Source organism: Anopheles coluzzii, chromosome 2 (assembly GCF_943734685.1).
Source record: "Anopheles coluzzii chromosome 2, AcolN3, whole genome shotgun sequence".
Classification (NCBI taxonomy): domain Eukaryota; kingdom Metazoa; phylum Arthropoda; class Insecta; order Diptera; family Culicidae; genus Anopheles; species Anopheles coluzzii.
Genome location: NC_064670.1, coordinates 56,060,461 through 56,078,906, shown reverse-complemented (window position 1 = coordinate 56,078,906; position 18,446 = coordinate 56,060,461). Strand labels below are relative to the sequence as shown.

Below are 18,446 nucleotides of genomic sequence, written 5' to 3'. Positions count from 1 at the left end.
ATTGTTTTATTCACTTCTCACATCTTTTGCATTGATTTGGAAACTTATAAAATGATTTTCATGTGTGTTTTGTCCAACAATTCGCACAAAACCTTGCCTCACACTTCCTTCGCAATTTGTATTTAGAAAAGTTGTTTACATCGAAGCAGCAGTGAACAGAGCTTACCTTGACAGAAGTGATCGCCTCACATGCAAATGACAGTACTTTCGTGTGGGACACTTTTGTAACACCAGTGTCACGTCGGTTTGTCACCGGTTGGATCTTTTTCAGTCGTTGGCTGGAGACGATCCAACTATTGAGATGCCAATTAGTGATGTGCTCTTTGGAGCGTACCCACGACTACGATCAGACTCCGACTATTGTTAGTCCGATTCCAATTCCGACAAAATCCGAACCACTAGTTCCGTCCGGAGTCGCAGTCGATCGGAGTCGTCCGGAGTCTCCCGGAGTTGATCGAAATCGTCCGAAGTCGTCCTGAGACGCCCGGAGTCGTTGGAAGTAGTCCGGAATCGCCCGGAGTCGACCGAGCTCACAGTCATTCGGAGTCGTCTAGATTCGATCGGAGTCCGTTCGGATCAACCGGAATCGGAGTCGTTCGGAGTCAACAGGAGCAGTCTGTTACAATGTGCTTAGTTTAGTGTTTATTAATCGATAGACTATAGAACCCTCTCGAGTCAATTTTTTTTTACAATATACATTAGATAACGAACAGAACATTTATATATTGTTATTGTCGAACACTTAAACGTGAAGTCAGTTCTGCTATCGTCATTCCAGTCTCATAGAGATCGTCTGTTGAATTTAGTAGACGGCATATACAAAGAAGGGGGTCGCGAAAGCCATAGGTTGTTCGGGTTTCAGCGATTGCCAGCATTGGCCGACGACGGAGTATTCTGGCAGGAACATAGAGGTGAATCCTCGAATGCAGCTCGGGATAGTCGATGGTTCCGTTTAAGATTCCCGTGATAAATGTCAGTCTGGCGTGCTCAACACGTTCGGCGAGGGGTGGGATTCCAAGCAGCAAACACCTAGTCCTGTAGTCGAGATGACGTGGCCAATCTAGTCTAGTGGCCAAACGCTTATGATCAGGCATTTCATTTCGTTGCGTTTTTTCAGACGTTTTTTCATTTCAAACCAAGTTCGGACGACTCCGAACGACTCCGAACGGTTTCCAGTAGTGATGGATAATCCGAAGCGGAGACATGGATCAACTCGGACTTCGGTGCGCAAAAGATGACTCCTGAATATGAAATATGGATCATAATCGGATTCGACTCCGGATCATAACCGGATTCGACTCCGGATCAGTTCGCATCAATCCGGATCAATCCGGATCAGTCCGGTCCAGTCTGGATCATTCTGGAGTAGTCCGGAGAAGTCCGGCAGAGTCTGAACGAGTCCGGTAGAGTACGGACGAGTAGTTTAGGTTGACGTTGCAATTTCTAATTCACAAGAGGACTGTCCATTATCCGTTATACAATTCTTGATGAGTTCATTGACTTTCAAGTGAGGCATCGAATATCGCACATACAGTACAACAATTTTCTTTCTTCCAATATTTTTTTCCTCAGATTTAACCTTTTCCGTCAGATTAAAAAACCTGTTTCCTTTTACAGCATACGGGAAGCTTCCCAAAAATTCAGTCAAAATTAATACAGGCGGTCCCCGAGATACACGGTACCTCTTATACGCGGATTCGGAGATACGCGGTTTTCAAAATTTGACAATTCTTTGAGCAAATTGTACTGATTTGACACATCAATTTCAAATTGCCAAATAATTTCCGTTTTGATCGAATGTTAAAAACTATTTCAAAAGGTTTAAAACAGTTATATTCAGTCAGAATCATATCAAATAATTCATAAAGTGACTAAAACCGCCCCCTACTTGCAAAATTACACGAAAATTTGTGATATTTTAGCAGGAAATCACGAGATTCGACTTACGCGGAAATTCGAGATACGCGGTATTTTGCGGCCGTTTTCGGTCCCCATTAACCGTGTATCTCGGGGACCGCCTGTATAGCCTTACTGTTTTTTGAACCGCCAACCGAAACTACTCGCCCAGACTCGACCAGACTCATTCGGATGCTTCCAGACCCATCCGGACTGGTCCAGACTGATCCGGATTGATCCGGACTGATCCTGATTGATCTGGACTGATCCTGATTGATCCGGACTTGGAGTCGATGAGTTCAAGGTTTTTCCATCGGATCGATCCGACTTTGTAAAAAATGTTCTTTACCCATCACTAGTTTCCAGCAAAGTGGCGAATGAGGCCAATCGGCTCAGCGTCTCTATACAAATAAAGAAAAAAACTAGTTTCCAGCCAAAAAATTACATTAATTTTCATGTAATTTTGTATTACGTCATAGGTTTTTGCCAATGAATGAATTGTTTGATACAATTCTGACTGTTTATTTCAATTTTAAACAATATTGAAAGAATTATAAAATCAATATCAATATAAATCAATACAATTTGCTAAAAGAACTGTCAAATTTACAAAACCGCGTATCTCGGAATCCGAGTATAAGAGGTACCGTGTATCGCGGGACTTCCTGTATTTCCAAACGTCTGCATGGCCTCATATGTGGCTTAAGCCACTCAACAACTATCTTGTATTATTATGAACTATCACTAAGTATACTATCAAGAGATGACGTTAAGTTAGCGGTAATCGCTACTTCAGGCGTGCGGGCGTGCATGCGGAAAAATCAAAATTGTTTGATTCAGACGCATGCGGTTTCAAACTGTCACAGATTAAGCTTAAACGACAGGAAAATCAAATATCCATAGAAAAAAACGAAAGCTCCATAGCATCATTGGTTTGCTCAATAGATGGCGTATTACAACTCATCATTATATTGCTGTCCTTTTCTTGCAATGTGTTTCGACAAGTTTCATCTAATCATGATCTATATAGCCTTCTAACTTTCCGAGCAAAAATCTATGAGATTGGTCGTGTGGTTAGATACGTCGGCATCAACACCATCGACCATTCCCAAATAGCCAAAATTGCTTAAGCAGCCAATTTTGGTAAGCTAAAGATTGCTGCTTGAATTCGCCTTTTGCAGTAGATAAACAGCATCAAAGTTCCAGGTGGTCCGTCTAAATAGCGCCTAAGCAGCTTCCTTGTGCCACGGTGCCGAGGATTATTTTTCTTTGTGTTTTATTTTCAAGCAAACGTCATCGATGAAATAATTGTCGATTGACAACAAGATTTGTTTTGTTTAAGTACATCTATTTATTTTTAAATCCTTAAACATTCATGAAATACAGTAAAAAATAAATTTCACACAATGTACTGCACAATCACAATCACTTCACTCAAAATAATTTCTTCAATTAACTTATCTAACTTGTACAGCAACAATGAGACGATTGACGGCGTCAGTCTTTGACAATTTGACAAGAACCACATTGTACCAATGTCAGCCATTAAAAAGCTATAAAGTTCCACCAAGTTCGGTACGCTTTCTTAAGAAGCCTTCAAGTTCCATCGTGAATCATATACATCAGGCTAATCAGCTACAAGGTTCCTGAGAGTACCATGTGCCTGTTAAAAAGCTCCTTAGTTCCGCAAAGTACCGTCTCATCTCTTAATCAGCCACAAAGTACGACATAGGAACGATTTTTCGTTAAACAGCCTCTAAACAGCTATGGAGTTCGAGCTGGCTATTTGGGTTATTCAAATCTCATTTGCTTCTGTACAACTGGTTTATATTGGAGTTTAATGTTTAAACAATCGTATCGCCGTTCTAGTTCTAACGATGCATAACTTCAATGCCAAACCATACAACAGTATAGAGAGAATGAGAAAGCTCTCAAAGCGATGAAAGCGCTCCACTGGTTGGGTAGCCCACCAACAGATGACGCCACCAGCTTTTTTTGCTATTTACAGAATACATCAGTCATTCACCAGCTGCTAAACGAAGTCTTTCTATATTTACTTTAGGTTAAGAGCTTGAGTCGTTTAGAACCCGTTTATTGGTCGTTTAGTGGATTTGTGGCACTTGGTCATGGTCTAAATATACTTTGGAAATCCTAACGAAATTGCTGTTAACATGCTTCCGCAGTGTAAAAACAACAATGTAACACAAATTAAACAGAAGTATTCGAATTATTTTCAATAAATTTGAGAAAAACAAAACTCACTTGTTGTTTGTTTACAATAACAAGCGTTATTTTTCGGTTGCCATTTTTTTCGTTGCGGTGGTTTTTCGGTGTGCCTGGCAGTGGTATCAATTTAACGTGCCACAAATCCACTAAACGACCACTAAACGGCTTCTAAACGACTCAAGTTCTCTACCTAAACGGAATATAAAAAAAAACTGCGTTTAGCAGACGGCAAACGACTCATGCATTCTAAAAATAGCGAAAAAGCTGGTGGCACCATCTGTTGGTGGGATACCCAACCAGCGGAGCTTCCTCGCTTGGAGGAGAGTTTTCTCATTTAAACCATACTGTAGTATGGTTTCGCATTGAAGTTATGCTTCGCTAGAACTAGAACGGCAATACGATTTGTTTAAATACTAAACACCAATGCAAATCATTGTACTGAAGCTAGTGAGATTTGATTAATGGTCGTTGGTTTTGATACCCACGTATCTGACCACACGATCATTTATATGGATTTTTGCCCGGAAAGTTAGAAGGCTATATAGGTATGATAAGATGAAACTTGTCGAAACACGTTTCAAGAAAAGGATAGCAATATAATGATGAGTTGTAATACGCTATCTATTGATCAAACCAATGAAGCTGTGGAGCTTTCATTTTTTTCTATGGATATTCAATTTTCCTGTCGTTTAAGCTTAATCTGTGGCGCTTGGGAATGTTTTCGTTACGGTATTTTTTCCGATGTGTATGGTAGCGGCCTTTACGAAAAAGGGTAAAACATAATGCTCCATGTATTGTATTTACATGTGAAAATGTTTACATCTTTTATAACAAAAGTTACCAAAGAATTAAAGTGTCAAAACTACCTGTTTAGGCGGTCATTGACACTAGGGTTAATCGCGCTTCTCAGGGACAGTCTGTATTCGATATGAAGCATTTTGATACTTGGGCATCTGAATCCTTGTGTAAGCTGTCATTTAAGATGACAGCAGATCGTTTTTGTGTAGCCGCGGTCTGGTCGAAAATAAAAATAAAGAGAAACCAAATGGCAGATAAAGCTTGAGTACGTATTGCTGGCGGAGATAATGTAAAATAACACTACAGCTTTAGTTCGCTAGTTCGATGCGTTGATACATTTCCCACTCCCCACTGTCTTCCGCATGGCTGTGGGAGAACAACAATAGCAACAAGAGTCAGCTAGCCAGTCAGTGTTTCGCTCCATGAAGATGTAGCGTGCGGATGAAGAGTTTATTCACATGCAACGCATTCCATGGTAGGCAGTTGCATTCGCGTTACATAAGTTTTGTGCGAGATGTGAATCAAGTGAAAAACACTCCCTTATTAGAAGTGCTGGGCGAGAAAGTGTGCTGTAACTGCATTGGCAGTACAAGAAACGCGTTATCGGATACATTTTGTGACTGCCAACTTGGTGGTCGCCATATTGATTTCGGAATCAGAGCAGCGATCGAAAAAAAAGAACCATCGCTGAGGCATATTCGTTTGCTTGTGATGTGTTGCCGTGAGGGCAAACTAATAAAGGAGCGTTAATATATGTAGTGCGGTGTACAAGTGATATGAAATTCTAGTTTGTGCAATAAGACGAAAATAGTGTGTGTCAGAAACGAGCTACAGTACAGGTCAGCGCCAGTCACCAGCTTTCCGTAATGAAATGCGAATGTGTAAAAAAGCCACAAAGATTGGCTGTTCGAAAGAGTGAAAAGAAAAGAAAGTGTGAAAAAATTGCTACAGTCAATATCGCAATCGTAGTGTGAGCGCGCACGCACACGGCGCATTGTGTACGTGTGTGTGGGAGTATTGTGTGTACGTCAAAATATAGTAAAAAAAAGTGAGTTGTTTTTTTTTTTCTTCTGTATGTATGCTAGCGGGAGTGGTGTACACACGAAGAAGAGTGTAATAAACACACCCGTCTACACACTCCAACCCATCTTTTCATTGCGATTTAGCAGTTCATTAATCGAATACGTCAGTGTGAAATGAGTTAAAAGTGGGAAGGAAGTTTGAAGGCAAACAAACATACAAAATGCTGTGAGCCACATTACACAGCTACACCGATCTTGGAAAGGTCGGAAAGGGATCCAGAATACGCTGCCCATAGTCACAGGTAATGTGATGCATATTTTCTCAGTTTATTAACATTGTGCCGCTGGCCCTTTCGGCAGGAAAAGTAGGTTTTGGGGTTTCAGAGACAGAATGAGGTCCCGAATGTCAAGTAGTGTCGCTAGGCTGGTGATGATGATCGAAACTAGTTGTGTGATAGGAGGTCAATTTATGATTTGGACGAAAGTGAACCGAAGAAATGAATCTAAATCCTTCCGACTGAGTCATCTGCCAGGTGGTAGTGTTAGTGAGGGTGCAAATGTTTTGTGCAACGCACACATACGCAAACACCCTTGCATGCAGTCTTAAACGCAGTAGCAAAAATCCGACAAGACACTTCAGATAGTACCTTTCTGAGAACGACTATCTTGAGATAATTCCGGTGTGCGGTAAAACAAGTGGAAATTATTTCGAGATTCTGACTTACGCTACAAAACCTGTGCTGGCCGTTCTTTTAGTTATTGATTATTTCGTTCATCTTACAGCAATGGAGTGCCGATTGAAATGGCGTGATTACGGAAGTTTCAACAACAACAAAATCAGGCCTTGGTGTGGCTGTGCATTCGAACGCATGCGGTATTATTTTCCTATCCCTGAGCAGTGAATTTAATGCAACGAATGACGAAAACTGAAACGTTCCCCTATTATGGCAATGGTACGATGATTGCCTCTTTACCACTGTGGTTGTGAGCGGTGTGTAAGGCCGTCAGTTCCGTAGTTTGCAAACTGTCGTTCGTGTGGGGCTGGTGTGTTCGTCACTCTGAGACCTAACTCGAAATGGCAAACATAAGTGGGAGTAGAGAAAGACACGTTGTACGCCTCGGTGCTAACTGCGATTGAAGACATTGAATGTATAATCAACCTTCCATTCGTGGTAAGCCGTATTCGATTTTAGCTGGATGCGTGGTCAGTAGCGTACATTCTACACGCAGTGGATGCAAATCAGGGAAACATTTGTACTGTTATAAAATTACTTTCGTTCTGCAGGTCTTCGGTTTTCTTTTTCTGAAAGAACGGTTGTATCGATAAGTCTACCGGATTTGGAAAGCTAGACGGAAGCTAAGCGCTACGAAGATTTGCATATGGCAAACGCAACCGTTATGCGGACAAACATATCACGCCTAATGTAGTATTGAGTCATGGAAATACACCATTGCTCTGTTTTGTTTTTGTAATCGACGGTATTATGCCGTTAAAACGAGATTAAAAAAATACAAAAAATTAATTTCAATATTGGCAATTAATTTTCACAAACAATTCAATGTATTATAATTTTTGGTATGCACACACACACACAATATATATATAAAAATATATATGTATATAAATGTGTCGTACAAAAACAATCAAACTAGTAAGTAATGAATAAGCAGAGTTCCCTATGGTAATAAGTGCAGTAAAATTTTCTAGGCGATGGTCTAATGATGCACGCGCCTCTGTGGATTGTCGTTCCAAGCTAGCAAGGACAGGTTTCCGGTTACGTGTTACCAATAAGTCTCTTTGGCGGGTATTTAGTATTATAGCATAACCGTGTTGATCTTAATGCCAGCAAGAAGTCACGTTGGTACAATTCAAATATTTGAAAGATAAAAGTTTCAATCGCATTCTAATAGCCTTGACCATGACAACATTAATATATGTTTTTTTTGCATTATGAAATTGTGCATCAATCTAACCGTTTTATTTTATGTTTTTCTTTTTCTTTTTCAGCTCCGGCAAATTGTATATAGATAACATCAAATACAATTTAGTATCAAAAACAGTTATACCATCTTCTGGTCACTTTTTGTCCGATATTTACTCAAAAAAAGTTGTTCATCTTAAACTGATTCTTCATATTTGTACAAATTAGTAGTCATAAAATAAAACAAGCCTACATAATGGCTGCCAGTCCCGGTTCAGATAACAATTGTAACATCTACATGCCACCGTTAGGATGTTCCGTGGCATCCTCGCATGACTTCAGCGATTATCAGTGGTTTACTGATTTTGGGTAGGTGACACGTATATTGCAACCGCATAGACGAACAGATTTTACCTAATGTGCTTTTCTTTTTGTTTGTACCGCAATGTAGAAGTTATCGCGACGGAGTGGCTACACACCAGAGCATCCTTTCGGCACTATCCGCGTCGTACAATGGGATCGGCGAACTGTCGTACTACGAGAAGATGGCGAAAGATATTGATGCAAATCTAGCCGAGATCGATATGGAAAGCTTTCGCAAAGAGGACATCAATTCGCTGTTGACTGCCATTCCAACGCAGTTACGGCTAGACGATGCCGAGCGCAGAACGCGCAATAATAATCGCATTTTCTCGACGATAACCAGTTGTACGGCAGCTGGACTAATACCGGCCGATATGATGGACAATTCATTCTGCAAATCGGAGATTCTCTTTTCGCCGGTAAAGGAATCGCACATCAGTGTAGACTCCCTAGACATGGATGGGTACCCGGATGAAGAAGATATCATACTAACGTGTCAGGCAAATAAGGACAACTACACAATAGCATTTGAACAGAGCATTCTGTACTCAGAGGAAAGTTATTACGGTAAGCCTTTTTATTCATACGTCGTTGTATCGTTGCCACAGTGAAATATGTATTTTATTTTTCTAGATGGCCCGGAACACTATGGAAAGTATAAGCGCATGAATATATTGAACAATCTGCAAAGTCGAACCCAGTTTATCAGGCAGAAAGAATCTATGTCGCGCTCAGAAGTAAACTACACCACTTGGAGCAATTTAAAGCGAAACGTAACCACGCCACGGTATGTAAAGAGTTGTCGAAAAGAGACTTTGTTATTCAAATACTAAACATATTTTACTACACAACGTGATCGAACAAACTTGAAATAATTTTGCTGTACTTGATTTTAGGCCTCCAATTACAGTGAATCCGCTAATAACGCATATCTCGCGCCACAATAGAACATGTTTCGTGCGTAAAAGCTTTAGTATGCCTAACCTTCAGTCAGAACAATCGTGCTCGTTACAACAAGTACAGCTTCCATCACAAGAACGGCATCAACTGAATGTTTCACAGGCTGCAAATGGCAATAATTCCGATGAATCATTTGATAGACCGATGCGTACGTTGCTTCCAATGTGTACCATACCAACGGATTCTGAGAATGAAAGCAGTACCAATGGAAATGAAATCAATGACAGTGAACAGAGTGCTGCAAATGAGCATATAACAGTGCAAGAACATCGAGAGTCGTTGCTGCAAGCACAGCAACTGCAAGAGCAGCAACCGCCACAGCAGCAAACCCTGCAGCAACCATCGTTTAACTTGGTAAAGCTTTTTATCAAACAAAAGAGTAGTTCAACAGACACTTGCATGGATGTGTCGTCCGGCTGTTGGCCCAGCGATAGTACCAACAGCGGTGGCTCAGGCGACCATCAGATACATCACCTAGGTAATGGAACAATGGCTGCAAGATGTCGTAAGAAAAGTATGCATGATTCAGGAAAATGTTCGACTACTGGCGGTGGAAGCATTGGTGGAAGGCAAGGCGAAGAGGACGAATTTCAGCTGGACAGTTTAGATGCACAAATTAACAACGCCCACGTAAACGCTAACAACAATAATGGCAGTGATGGTGGTGAAGATGATCCAAACGAAGAAAGAGGTCCACCGTCCTCTCCACAGCGAGCTCACGGTACGAATGGAGGATCGGTTCCGGGCCATATGAAACTGAACGATTTCAACCGGCAAATGCACGGCTCTCCACGAAGGCAGTACAAGGGCTTCAGTATGAACATTGGCGGAAGACGACTGTTGCAGGATCTGTTGCAGCAGCACAATGGTAGCTGCGCAGGATCAGCCAGCCCACTAAATAGCAGTACCAGTATTAACAATAACAATAATAACAATAGCCACAATGTAAACAACAATAACAGCTATAAAGACACCAACAGCGATACCAGCCGCACGTCGGAAAACTTAACGCAGATTTTCAATCATAGTGGTAATAACAATACCACTACCTCTACGGGATCAAAAACAAAGATCCCGATCGACATGATAACTAAATCAATGCAAACTTCCCTTATTGGTGCTCCGGCGGCAAACGGAGGCACGGCAACGAGGGAGAAAGTTCGCGTGATACCACCTTCGTTTCTGGATCGGTTGAACGAACTTGGCGATAAACAGAAGGCTCCCGTGTTTGTGGTGTATCCTAACTATGCGCTTCCGGATTTGGGTTTCTTGAAGACGCAAAACGAAGTGGTTATATCACCACTATCGTTCAAAGAAACTATGACCGGTGCAGGTCGTCCACTTAAGAAACCGCGCCCCGTTTCAATGAACGACATTGAAAATATACGACAGCGTGAATACAAGCATGTGACGGATTGGAAGTCACTTGTTTTTCTTCTTCCGACCGAGTATCGCAAGCTGCTGCGTCATATTCCGGAAGTAGGCGAACTGAGCATGTCTACCGAGAAGCAACCCATGTTTTGCATGACGCCGCCTTTACGCCGAGGTGTGGCACGGGGTGTGAATTGTGACTGTACCAACCTGTTGCAGCAAAACACGCAGACATACAATAGTTCAAGTTCTGGAGGAAGTTCGAGCGCTGCTCCCAGCTCTGGATACAGAGGATCTTCAACGATGCTAACGACAGACTCCGAGATGGATGGTATACTGGCACCGTCGAATAGCAGCAACCTTTTCAACAATAATCTTTACGTGTACCAATACGATAGTCCAGCGGAGGTGCTGGTCCCTTGTGAGCGGCCACCTTCGGGTCGTACAGCGGGAGTAGCCCCTAAAAGCATTCTTCGCCGGCCCCAAGGTTCGGTTAGAGGGGTCAGTAATTCATCTGGCAGTGGTGCTAACGGTCAGAGCAATATGAAAGCAAAGCGTAGCAGTATGTTTGAAGAACAACAGGGGCCTCATTTCCCGCAAGGGTCGCGAGAAAAGCGACGTTCGCTGCAGGAACATCATTCGTACAACTTTTACGAAGACGCCGAAGAAGAAGAAGAAGACTATGAGGAACATCGGAACGAGCAAAAGCTTCACAATTCGCCGAACATGATTCCACATCCACGGTTGGCCAACACGCCAAAGTTGCCATCGGCCGATCATTACCACAAGTTGAACAAGTTGGTAGAAATGAATGATAACGATATGGCGAACCTTGCTCATGGCAAACATCAACAGTGTGTCGACGAGGATCTCGAAGCTCGTGCACGCGCAGAACAATTCCTGTCGCATGTACCAAAATCGGAGCTCAAGCACTATGCCGAAATTGCACACATCCTTGAATCTACCGAGATGATCGAATCTTCCGAGCCGCCTTATGATCGTACCAGACTCCGCAACGAAGTCAGTCGGCTGTTGTCCCAGAAGCGAAGCGTAGCTTTCACCAAACAACAAACGACTCCAACCTCAATCGGCGGCAACAATACCACCCCTGTGCGACAGCAAGCAGCCCCAGCGACGGCTTTGTTGCGACCAACTGAAATAAAGTTTTCCACGCCACCAAACTCACCAAACATGTCGGTTACGGTAGCAAAGACGGGTCACCATGTTGCTGGTGGAATGATGGCTGAGAAGAAACCACCAGTGGCGCAGCGCACGCCATCATCCTTGGCAGGTTCGCCTGCGTCTGGCACTGAAAAGGAAAAGCAAGATAAAATACAAACCAATCGCTTCAAGCGACTGCAAATTCAGTGGGAGCTGCTAAGTAAAGAAAGCACGAAAGCGTCTTCCGAGAGCCAGCGGAAAGAAATTCGCAGTGGTGGAAATACCCCTACGGGTGGTAATGGTGGGCCTAAATCGAGGATACCACGCCCTGTGAGTTATCCCACTACCAGGTCAGTGCAGTGCAGCTATTCGTCTGTATTTGATGTATAGTTACTAATCAGTTGAATGGATTTTCTTTGTACTATAATCTGCAGAACAAATTCTGATCCAGTGGTGAGCAAAACATTAAAATCGCCTAGTCGCATAGTGGCCCCAAGGAAGTACGGTGCTATGCAATCCCCGGTCACAACGCCGCCCACACCTGCCCCACGCACTCCGAGCAAAACTTTTAGTAATGTTACTCCCAAGAAAGTATCATCAGCCCCCTCTCGGTAGGTATACCCGCGTGTTTAGGGAAATGCGATTGCTTAGCGAGAACGAAAACCCCAATCGGCTGTATGGCAGTTGCTGATTAAATTATTTCTATCTTAATCCTCAGCCCCGCAACACGCACACGGTGAAGAGAAAGATATGATGTATAATTGTGATAATTCCTTAACTAACCTTTTGTATGATTCTTTTTTTCCTCTTCTTCCTTTTTTTTTCTTACGTTCACTACATCCCTGCCAATGGCTTATTATGATTTACATTCCTCTCTCTCTACCATCCGACCTGTAATTCAATCATATCAACTTTTTTATTTTTATTTGTTGGAACCCAACAATATCATCAATCGTATCGACGCAAGCAGCATTCCGCTCGGAAACCGGAGTAAAAAAATACCTGTAAGTATAGTCATTTTGGTCATTTGGTGATGCGTTATTCTTTCGTTCAACCGAGCGCCTATTAATACAGAAATGTCTTTATTTGCAGGCTAAGTAGCAAATACGCAAATGTTGACGTAATATTTACTCAAGAGCGGCAATGATGTCCCGCGCATCCCTGCCGACATAACGGAGATTGCAGCACATTGAGCGTATTATGTTTTAAGCCAAAGGAAGTGTATATTACAAACCCAACTAACTACCTGTAACCGGAGGCGGTCGAACAGTGGTACAGCAGCGTGCTGATATATGATAGTGTTGGAAAGCTGGTGTATAGAATGGATTTGGGATGTGTTAAATACTTTACACTCCAAACATAAAGCGCAATGATCGCACTGTTCTAGGTATGCTGCACGCACCAAAGACAGACAGATTCATACACGCTTCACACTTGTTTGGTGTTTATAGTATCAAAATTACCATTTGGTGATTCGTTCCAACACCATAAGAATGCATTATAGATACTTGTGTATACACATTCGTCTAATGAATGTCGCATGCGGGCATTAATCATTGCATTCATATCTGGCATCCAAAAAGCGTTGCGAATAATTACATGGGATAAAGAAAACTGTGACTGAATTACAGAGAATTGTGTATAGATTAGCTGAGGTATGGTTTTCTGTGTAATGGTCAAAAAGGCGTCGACCCGCCTCTCTTTCCGTTACGGCAACACCGTTGCAATTGCGCTGCTCTGAAAATAGCACGCATACAATCGTTTGCTCTTGTTAAGATGAAAGCTTTAGGCGTTGTTTTGTCGATTGAACTGCTTTACCTTTCGCGGGAAAAGTACTCATCGAGCGGAAAACAATCCCTGTAGGTGTACGTAAAGGATTTTTTTTGTATTTTAATTTTTGCAAACCATGGCAGGCCGGAGTGAATATTGGGAGTGACAGTTGTAGGGAAGGGATAGTGACCCTGGATAAAGTACATAAAGTCCTTTTAGCGGCACTTATTATTATTATTATTATTATTGCTTCTTAGTCAGCTTGCTTCATTAATAGCTATATAAAATGCATAAACTGATTAAACAAAAAAATACTCACCGCTCTGTAATCAATGCTGTAATAATCCAGGTATATTCATGAACAGTAACAGAAGAGAGCTAGGAAAGTTTGAGGAGTGTTAAGGAGCAGCGAGTGTTAAAGATGGATTAGATTCGTTTAGTATTACAGCGTGTACAGCCAATAGAAAGTAGGAAAGATGCATATTTTTGGTATGATTATTTGTTTTCCTAAGGCCAACAACTATTTTGCCTCGTTCGGTTCACCTAGCTCATTAAAGCAGACCAAAAACTAAGTCATTAGATTAAAGCTTCAAAAGAATTACATTTTATTCCTAGTCTTTTCCCCCCTTTCTATCGATATGAGTTTCTGTGCGTCTCTATCTAAAAGCACGTATATAAGCTGATCGTTTTGCTGCATGCAAAACAAATCTTTCAAATCTTTTTCTCTCTTTCTCTCGCTCAATCGAAGTATGAAACAATATTATTAATTTTAAACAAGTCTATTTGTGAATGCGACCCTTCAGTGGAAACAAAATGTTCATTACCAACAAACCTACTTTTTGGAGTAAAGCTTTTTCCTACATTTACCTTCACCAGGTATTGTTACCATGACCACGAATGTAAATCTGGCGGTTAAACAAAAACACCAGAGCTTACAACTAATGTACTAAGAAACTAGCTAAAACCAAAACTTCTGCAGCCATGCTTCTGCACACATATGCTTGCATGACGGATGCTTCTACAGTATAAAATGCAATGTGTTGATGCTAGTCAAATAGATCAACTTTGGCTAATGGACAACCCAACCGCTATGTACGAAAGATCAGTCGTTAGGATTTTAAATCAATACATGTTCCGCTCGAAACATACCTCCTTTGGTTAGCTAGCTGTTCATAGCGTGTTTTAGTTTTCGCTTTTTTACCAATGTTCATAGTTCGGCGGACCGCTCGACAGCTACAGTTCGAACAAATTAAGACACACGTGCCATAATATCATCAATAAACCACACAATTGTTTCATGTTCATTTTAGTTTGTTTGCGTCAGGATCCTCGATGATTACATACGTTGTGCTGGACATTTAAAAAAACGCATATATAATGCCATTAAGCCATTAAGAAATTGTATAACTTCCATCTGTATGAATGGCGCAATTAAGTAGTGAGCGCGCGCGTCACTATTACTGCTTCGCTATCATTATTGTTCGTCGGTGAGCAATTATTTCGCTTTTGCTTATTTATTTTTTTTATTGCGGCAGTGTGCAAAACATTCAAGATAACGTATAGTCATAAATAACATATATGCATATATTTGATGAAATGGAACGAAACAGAATATACAAACTGCTGGAATGCTATATACAACAAATAAAAGCATTTAATCACACTACATTATGGAAATGTTTGTTTTCGTTTAAGCTCCTCTTCTCTGAACAATTTATGTGCGGGTTTCTTTTTTTACAGGATGTGCGCATAATTTGTAATAAATATGTCATTCGAAAAAGAAGTGTAGGTAAACTTTTTGGTTGAAATATTGCGTGTCTTTGAATAGTTTATTCTGTGGTTGAGGGAGGTTTTGTTAAACCATTAGGAGGAGGTTTCCAAGTAATGCTTCTATTATATCAGTCATTTTTGAATTAAGCTGTCATTGCATTAATTAAAAACGAGCATTGTTGACTTTTTTCAAGCTCCATTCTTTTATGTGCGTTTCAAGATTTGTATCATTATATCCTTTGTTTTAACTCTCCTTATCTTTACAGCCCTGAATGAGTAACAGAACATCATTCTTGTTGTTAGTTGCATTTAATTTAAAGTACGTTGCTTTCTTTTTATATGATAAAATTCTGTTTTCTTCGTTTTGTTATTGTCCTCTCAGGATTTGGAAATTAGAACTTTTTGTACTTCCGAAGGATAGGAAATTTTGTGATTTGTGTGTAAAATTTTATTTTAAAAAGGAGAAAAAATCTATAGAAAAAACCAACATCTGCAAATGCATCTGCAAGACAAGAAACGGTTGATTTTAAACTACGCAATGCGTTCTAGCGCCATATGATAGATTGTCAATATTGGCTTGCTGTTCATATTGACCAGACCTATCCGACCTACCGATTAACTTGTAATTCTATCGATTTTCGAATAGTGTACCGATTTAAAGGTATTGCTATTTGTAAATGAACCGAAATCACGTTCACGTCGAGATCACGGTCAGTGTGATGAACGATTCGGTGCATTCACGTTCACTTAAAAGAACTTTCCCCGAATTACACGAATAATGCGTTCCGGAGACATTCGCGTAACTCGGATTTCCGCGTAACTCGAATATCACATTTTACAGCCATAATATACTTTATTTATCATGACTTTTTATAGAATTTAGTTTAATATAATGTAATTTAATGTAATGTATTACTTATTTGATGCAATCGGTGTAGAAAATTCGGTTATTTCTGTCTTTTTAGTGATTTAATTTTTTTTTTTTTAAATGCAAATTATTTTTCTTTAGACAATTGATGGAGAAAATTGTACTTATATTACAAATTAACTATCAAAAATAAAAATTCGCGTAACACGGGGAAAGACTGTAATCACCATGACCTGCTATATTCATCCTACTACTGACGATGATAATGGAAAACCGGAATGCGTTCATTTCTGTTCCTGGATTGGAGGAATTTGTCTGGAAATTGAAACCTGTAAGGACACATTTACAAGTACTTTCGACTAAAGTTGAATGTATTCGTGCTATTAAATAGGAACATCGCATTGCTATCAGCTCTCTACCTCTAAGGGTTCCACATGTAATGCCCATTTCGCAACACTAGCTGCAGCTGCCAACTGTTTCTGTTTTTGAGCTTCTTGCCATTCGATCGGATGTTTGCGTTTAATGTGCGAATACATATTCGCGTTCGAGTTCGTTTTGAGATCGCACACACTGCAAGAGTATAGCATTTGCTCGGTGTGTAGGGCCCGATGTTCCTTCAGGCAAATTTTGCGCTTGAATCTTTTCCCGCAGTATTCACATTCGTACTGATCCTGGGCATGAACGCCTTTACGGTGCTGATACAAGGTGGTAGCGTTTTTGCATATTTGCCAACGGCGATCACACTCATACACTTTGGTGACACTGGTTGCATTTAAATGGGCGCTCCTTTGGCTCAGCATGATGGCTTTTGTTGTGCTCCTGAAGTGTGTAACGACTGCGATAGTTTTTTTCACACAATTCGCACCGAAAAGCATCGGGCTTTAGGTGAAACGCGATATGATCAAGAACCCGGAAAGTGCGAAAAAACTATTGATTGCAGCAAACGATGAATCCGCGAACATGATGCGCTTTGCGAGAGTGCGTTTGGAGCCGTTGAAATGTAGAAAACTCTTTCGAGCATATCTCACAAACTATAGAGAAAAATTCTCGAATGCGGTCATTATCTTCTATTCGCTTCTTTAAAGCGTTTTTCTTATCATTTGCCGTGCTCTTACACTTGACGTTAGATTGGCTTTTCGCTTCGAATGATTCAATTTTACCATCTACTTTTATTTCCTGACTCTGTTCATCATGTTCGTTGTTAGTGGTGATTATATTTATCTTCTCTTCAGCAGGTTTTCGATCCACATAATCTGTGCTAACATAATCGGTTGCCCCATTTTTCAAAAGGATGTTTTTAGTATCGTGTGTTTCGATGGCTTCATCATGATTGTAATGCTTTGAATCGTTCGCTTCATCACTAGCAATCAGGTGTATAGAATCAGCTTTGACACGATTCCTTATCACACGTTCCTTCTCCGTTTGTAACAGCTGTTGTGCTCGAATAACTTGTTGATAAAACGAGTAATATTCGTGCACTTTAGTCACGCATCTATCACATACTTTATCAGGTAGATATCCGTTTGCTGGAAACTGTAGCAAGTAGATGAGTAATGTACGTATTTAAAGCATGAAGCTAGAGCATTGCGAGTAAGCGATGCATGACTGTTTACCTGTACGTGGAAAAGCATTTCTAAATGTCTGCCAAACACGTCTTCATCTATTCGAACAATGCCTCTCGGACGGTCCAAACAAAGTCTGCAGCGATTCATAGTTTGTGTATTATCGAAAATGTTTGCCATTCTTCTTCTTCATATTTAGTGAGAAAGGATTTATCCTCCTATGTTTATCTCAGACTTGCGTCCGATTACGCATATTCAGAGGCTTACTTTCTCTCAATTTTAGCCTCGATCAACTGGAGTCATTTGCATTTGGTTCGTATTTTGTTTTGTTTTGGTGTGTTTTTCCGTTTTTGACGTTAGTTTTTTTTCTTCTCTATACGTTTCTGTTTATGGTGTAGTGTTGAATTCCATATTCTTGCAGTTCTGACGTTGGTTGTTTCAAATGGTCATGTCTGTATTTTTCATTAATTGTATTATTTGTTTTATCGTTTTCCCATTTTTGATTTTCCAGTTTGTTTTGAATTTGTCCCATGATACATAGGGATTTGTTGTTCTTTCATTGTTGTATTTGCAGTAGTGATTTTTTTGTAGCGGCCGGTCTCACCCAAGCGCCACAGATTAACCTTTAAGTTGGCAACCGGATACCCGGGTATTTTTTTCAACTTTAAACTGCCATAACTTTTGATTCATTGCTTTTATTGACCTGAAATTTGCCGTAGCCTCCCAACTTTTAATTTATGATTTTTTGGTGCATAAG

General features: G+C 40.7%; 2 protein-coding genes across 10 annotated transcripts; one reads left to right on the top strand and one right to left on the bottom strand.

The window, feature by feature from the left end:
- The first annotated feature begins 5,104 nt into the window (after positions 1-5,104).
- On the top strand, positions 5,105-15,155 carry LOC120947972 (serine/threonine-protein kinase pakD). Of its 9 annotated transcripts, none has more exons than XM_040363893.2 (10): positions 5,105-5,185; positions 6,090-6,244; positions 7,951-8,233; positions 8,316-8,794; positions 8,861-9,014; positions 9,124-12,069; positions 12,154-12,330; positions 12,438-12,455; positions 12,690-12,723; positions 12,812-15,155. In XM_040363893.2, the coding sequence occupies exons 3-10, from the start codon at positions 8,121-8,123 to the stop codon at positions 12,818-12,820; spliced, it is 3,930 nt and encodes a 1,309-aa protein (XP_040219827.2). In that variant the 5' UTR covers positions 5,105-5,185; positions 6,090-6,244; positions 7,951-8,120; the 3' UTR covers positions 12,821-15,155. The 9 variants fall into 9 exon arrangements, with proteins under 9 accessions (XP_040219827.2, XP_040219825.2, XP_040219826.2 ...); XM_040363891.2 differs by having other exon boundaries at positions 5,115-5,395; XM_040363892.2 differs by having other exon boundaries at positions 5,115-5,395; positions 6,087-6,244.
- A 1,724-nt stretch (positions 15,156-16,879) lies between these two features.
- Positions 16,880-18,165, bottom strand: LOC120952134 (uncharacterized). Its single transcript, XM_040371302.2, has 2 exons — positions 17,741-18,165; positions 16,880-17,660 (listed from the first exon to the last, which is right to left on the bottom strand). Exons 1-2 carry the CDS (start codon positions 17,867-17,869, stop codon positions 17,055-17,057), a joined length of 735 nt encoding a protein of 244 aa, XP_040227236.2. The 5' UTR covers positions 17,870-18,165; the 3' UTR covers positions 16,880-17,054.
- Between the last annotated feature and the right edge of the window lie 281 nt (positions 18,166-18,446).

Coding starts and splice junctions, on each gene's coding strand:
- LOC120947972 (XM_040363893.2), top strand. CDS start 8,121: ATGGCTGCCAGTCCCGGTTCAGATAACAATTGTAACATCTACATGCCA. Junction 8,234..8,315: donor CAGTGGTTTACTGATTTTGG/GTAGGTGACACG, acceptor ACCGCAATGTAG/AAGTTATCGCGACGGAGTGG. Junction 9,015..9,123: donor CGAAACGTAACCACGCCACG/GTATGTAAAGAG, acceptor ACTTGATTTTAG/GCCTCCAATTACAGTGAATC.
- LOC120952134 (XM_040371302.2), bottom strand. CDS start 17,869: ATGGCAAACATTTTCGATAATACACAAACTATGAATCGCTGCAGACTT. Junction 17,661..17,740: donor AAATGCTTTTCCACGTACAG/GTAAACAGTCAT, acceptor TACTTGCTACAG/TTTCCAGCAAACGGATATCT.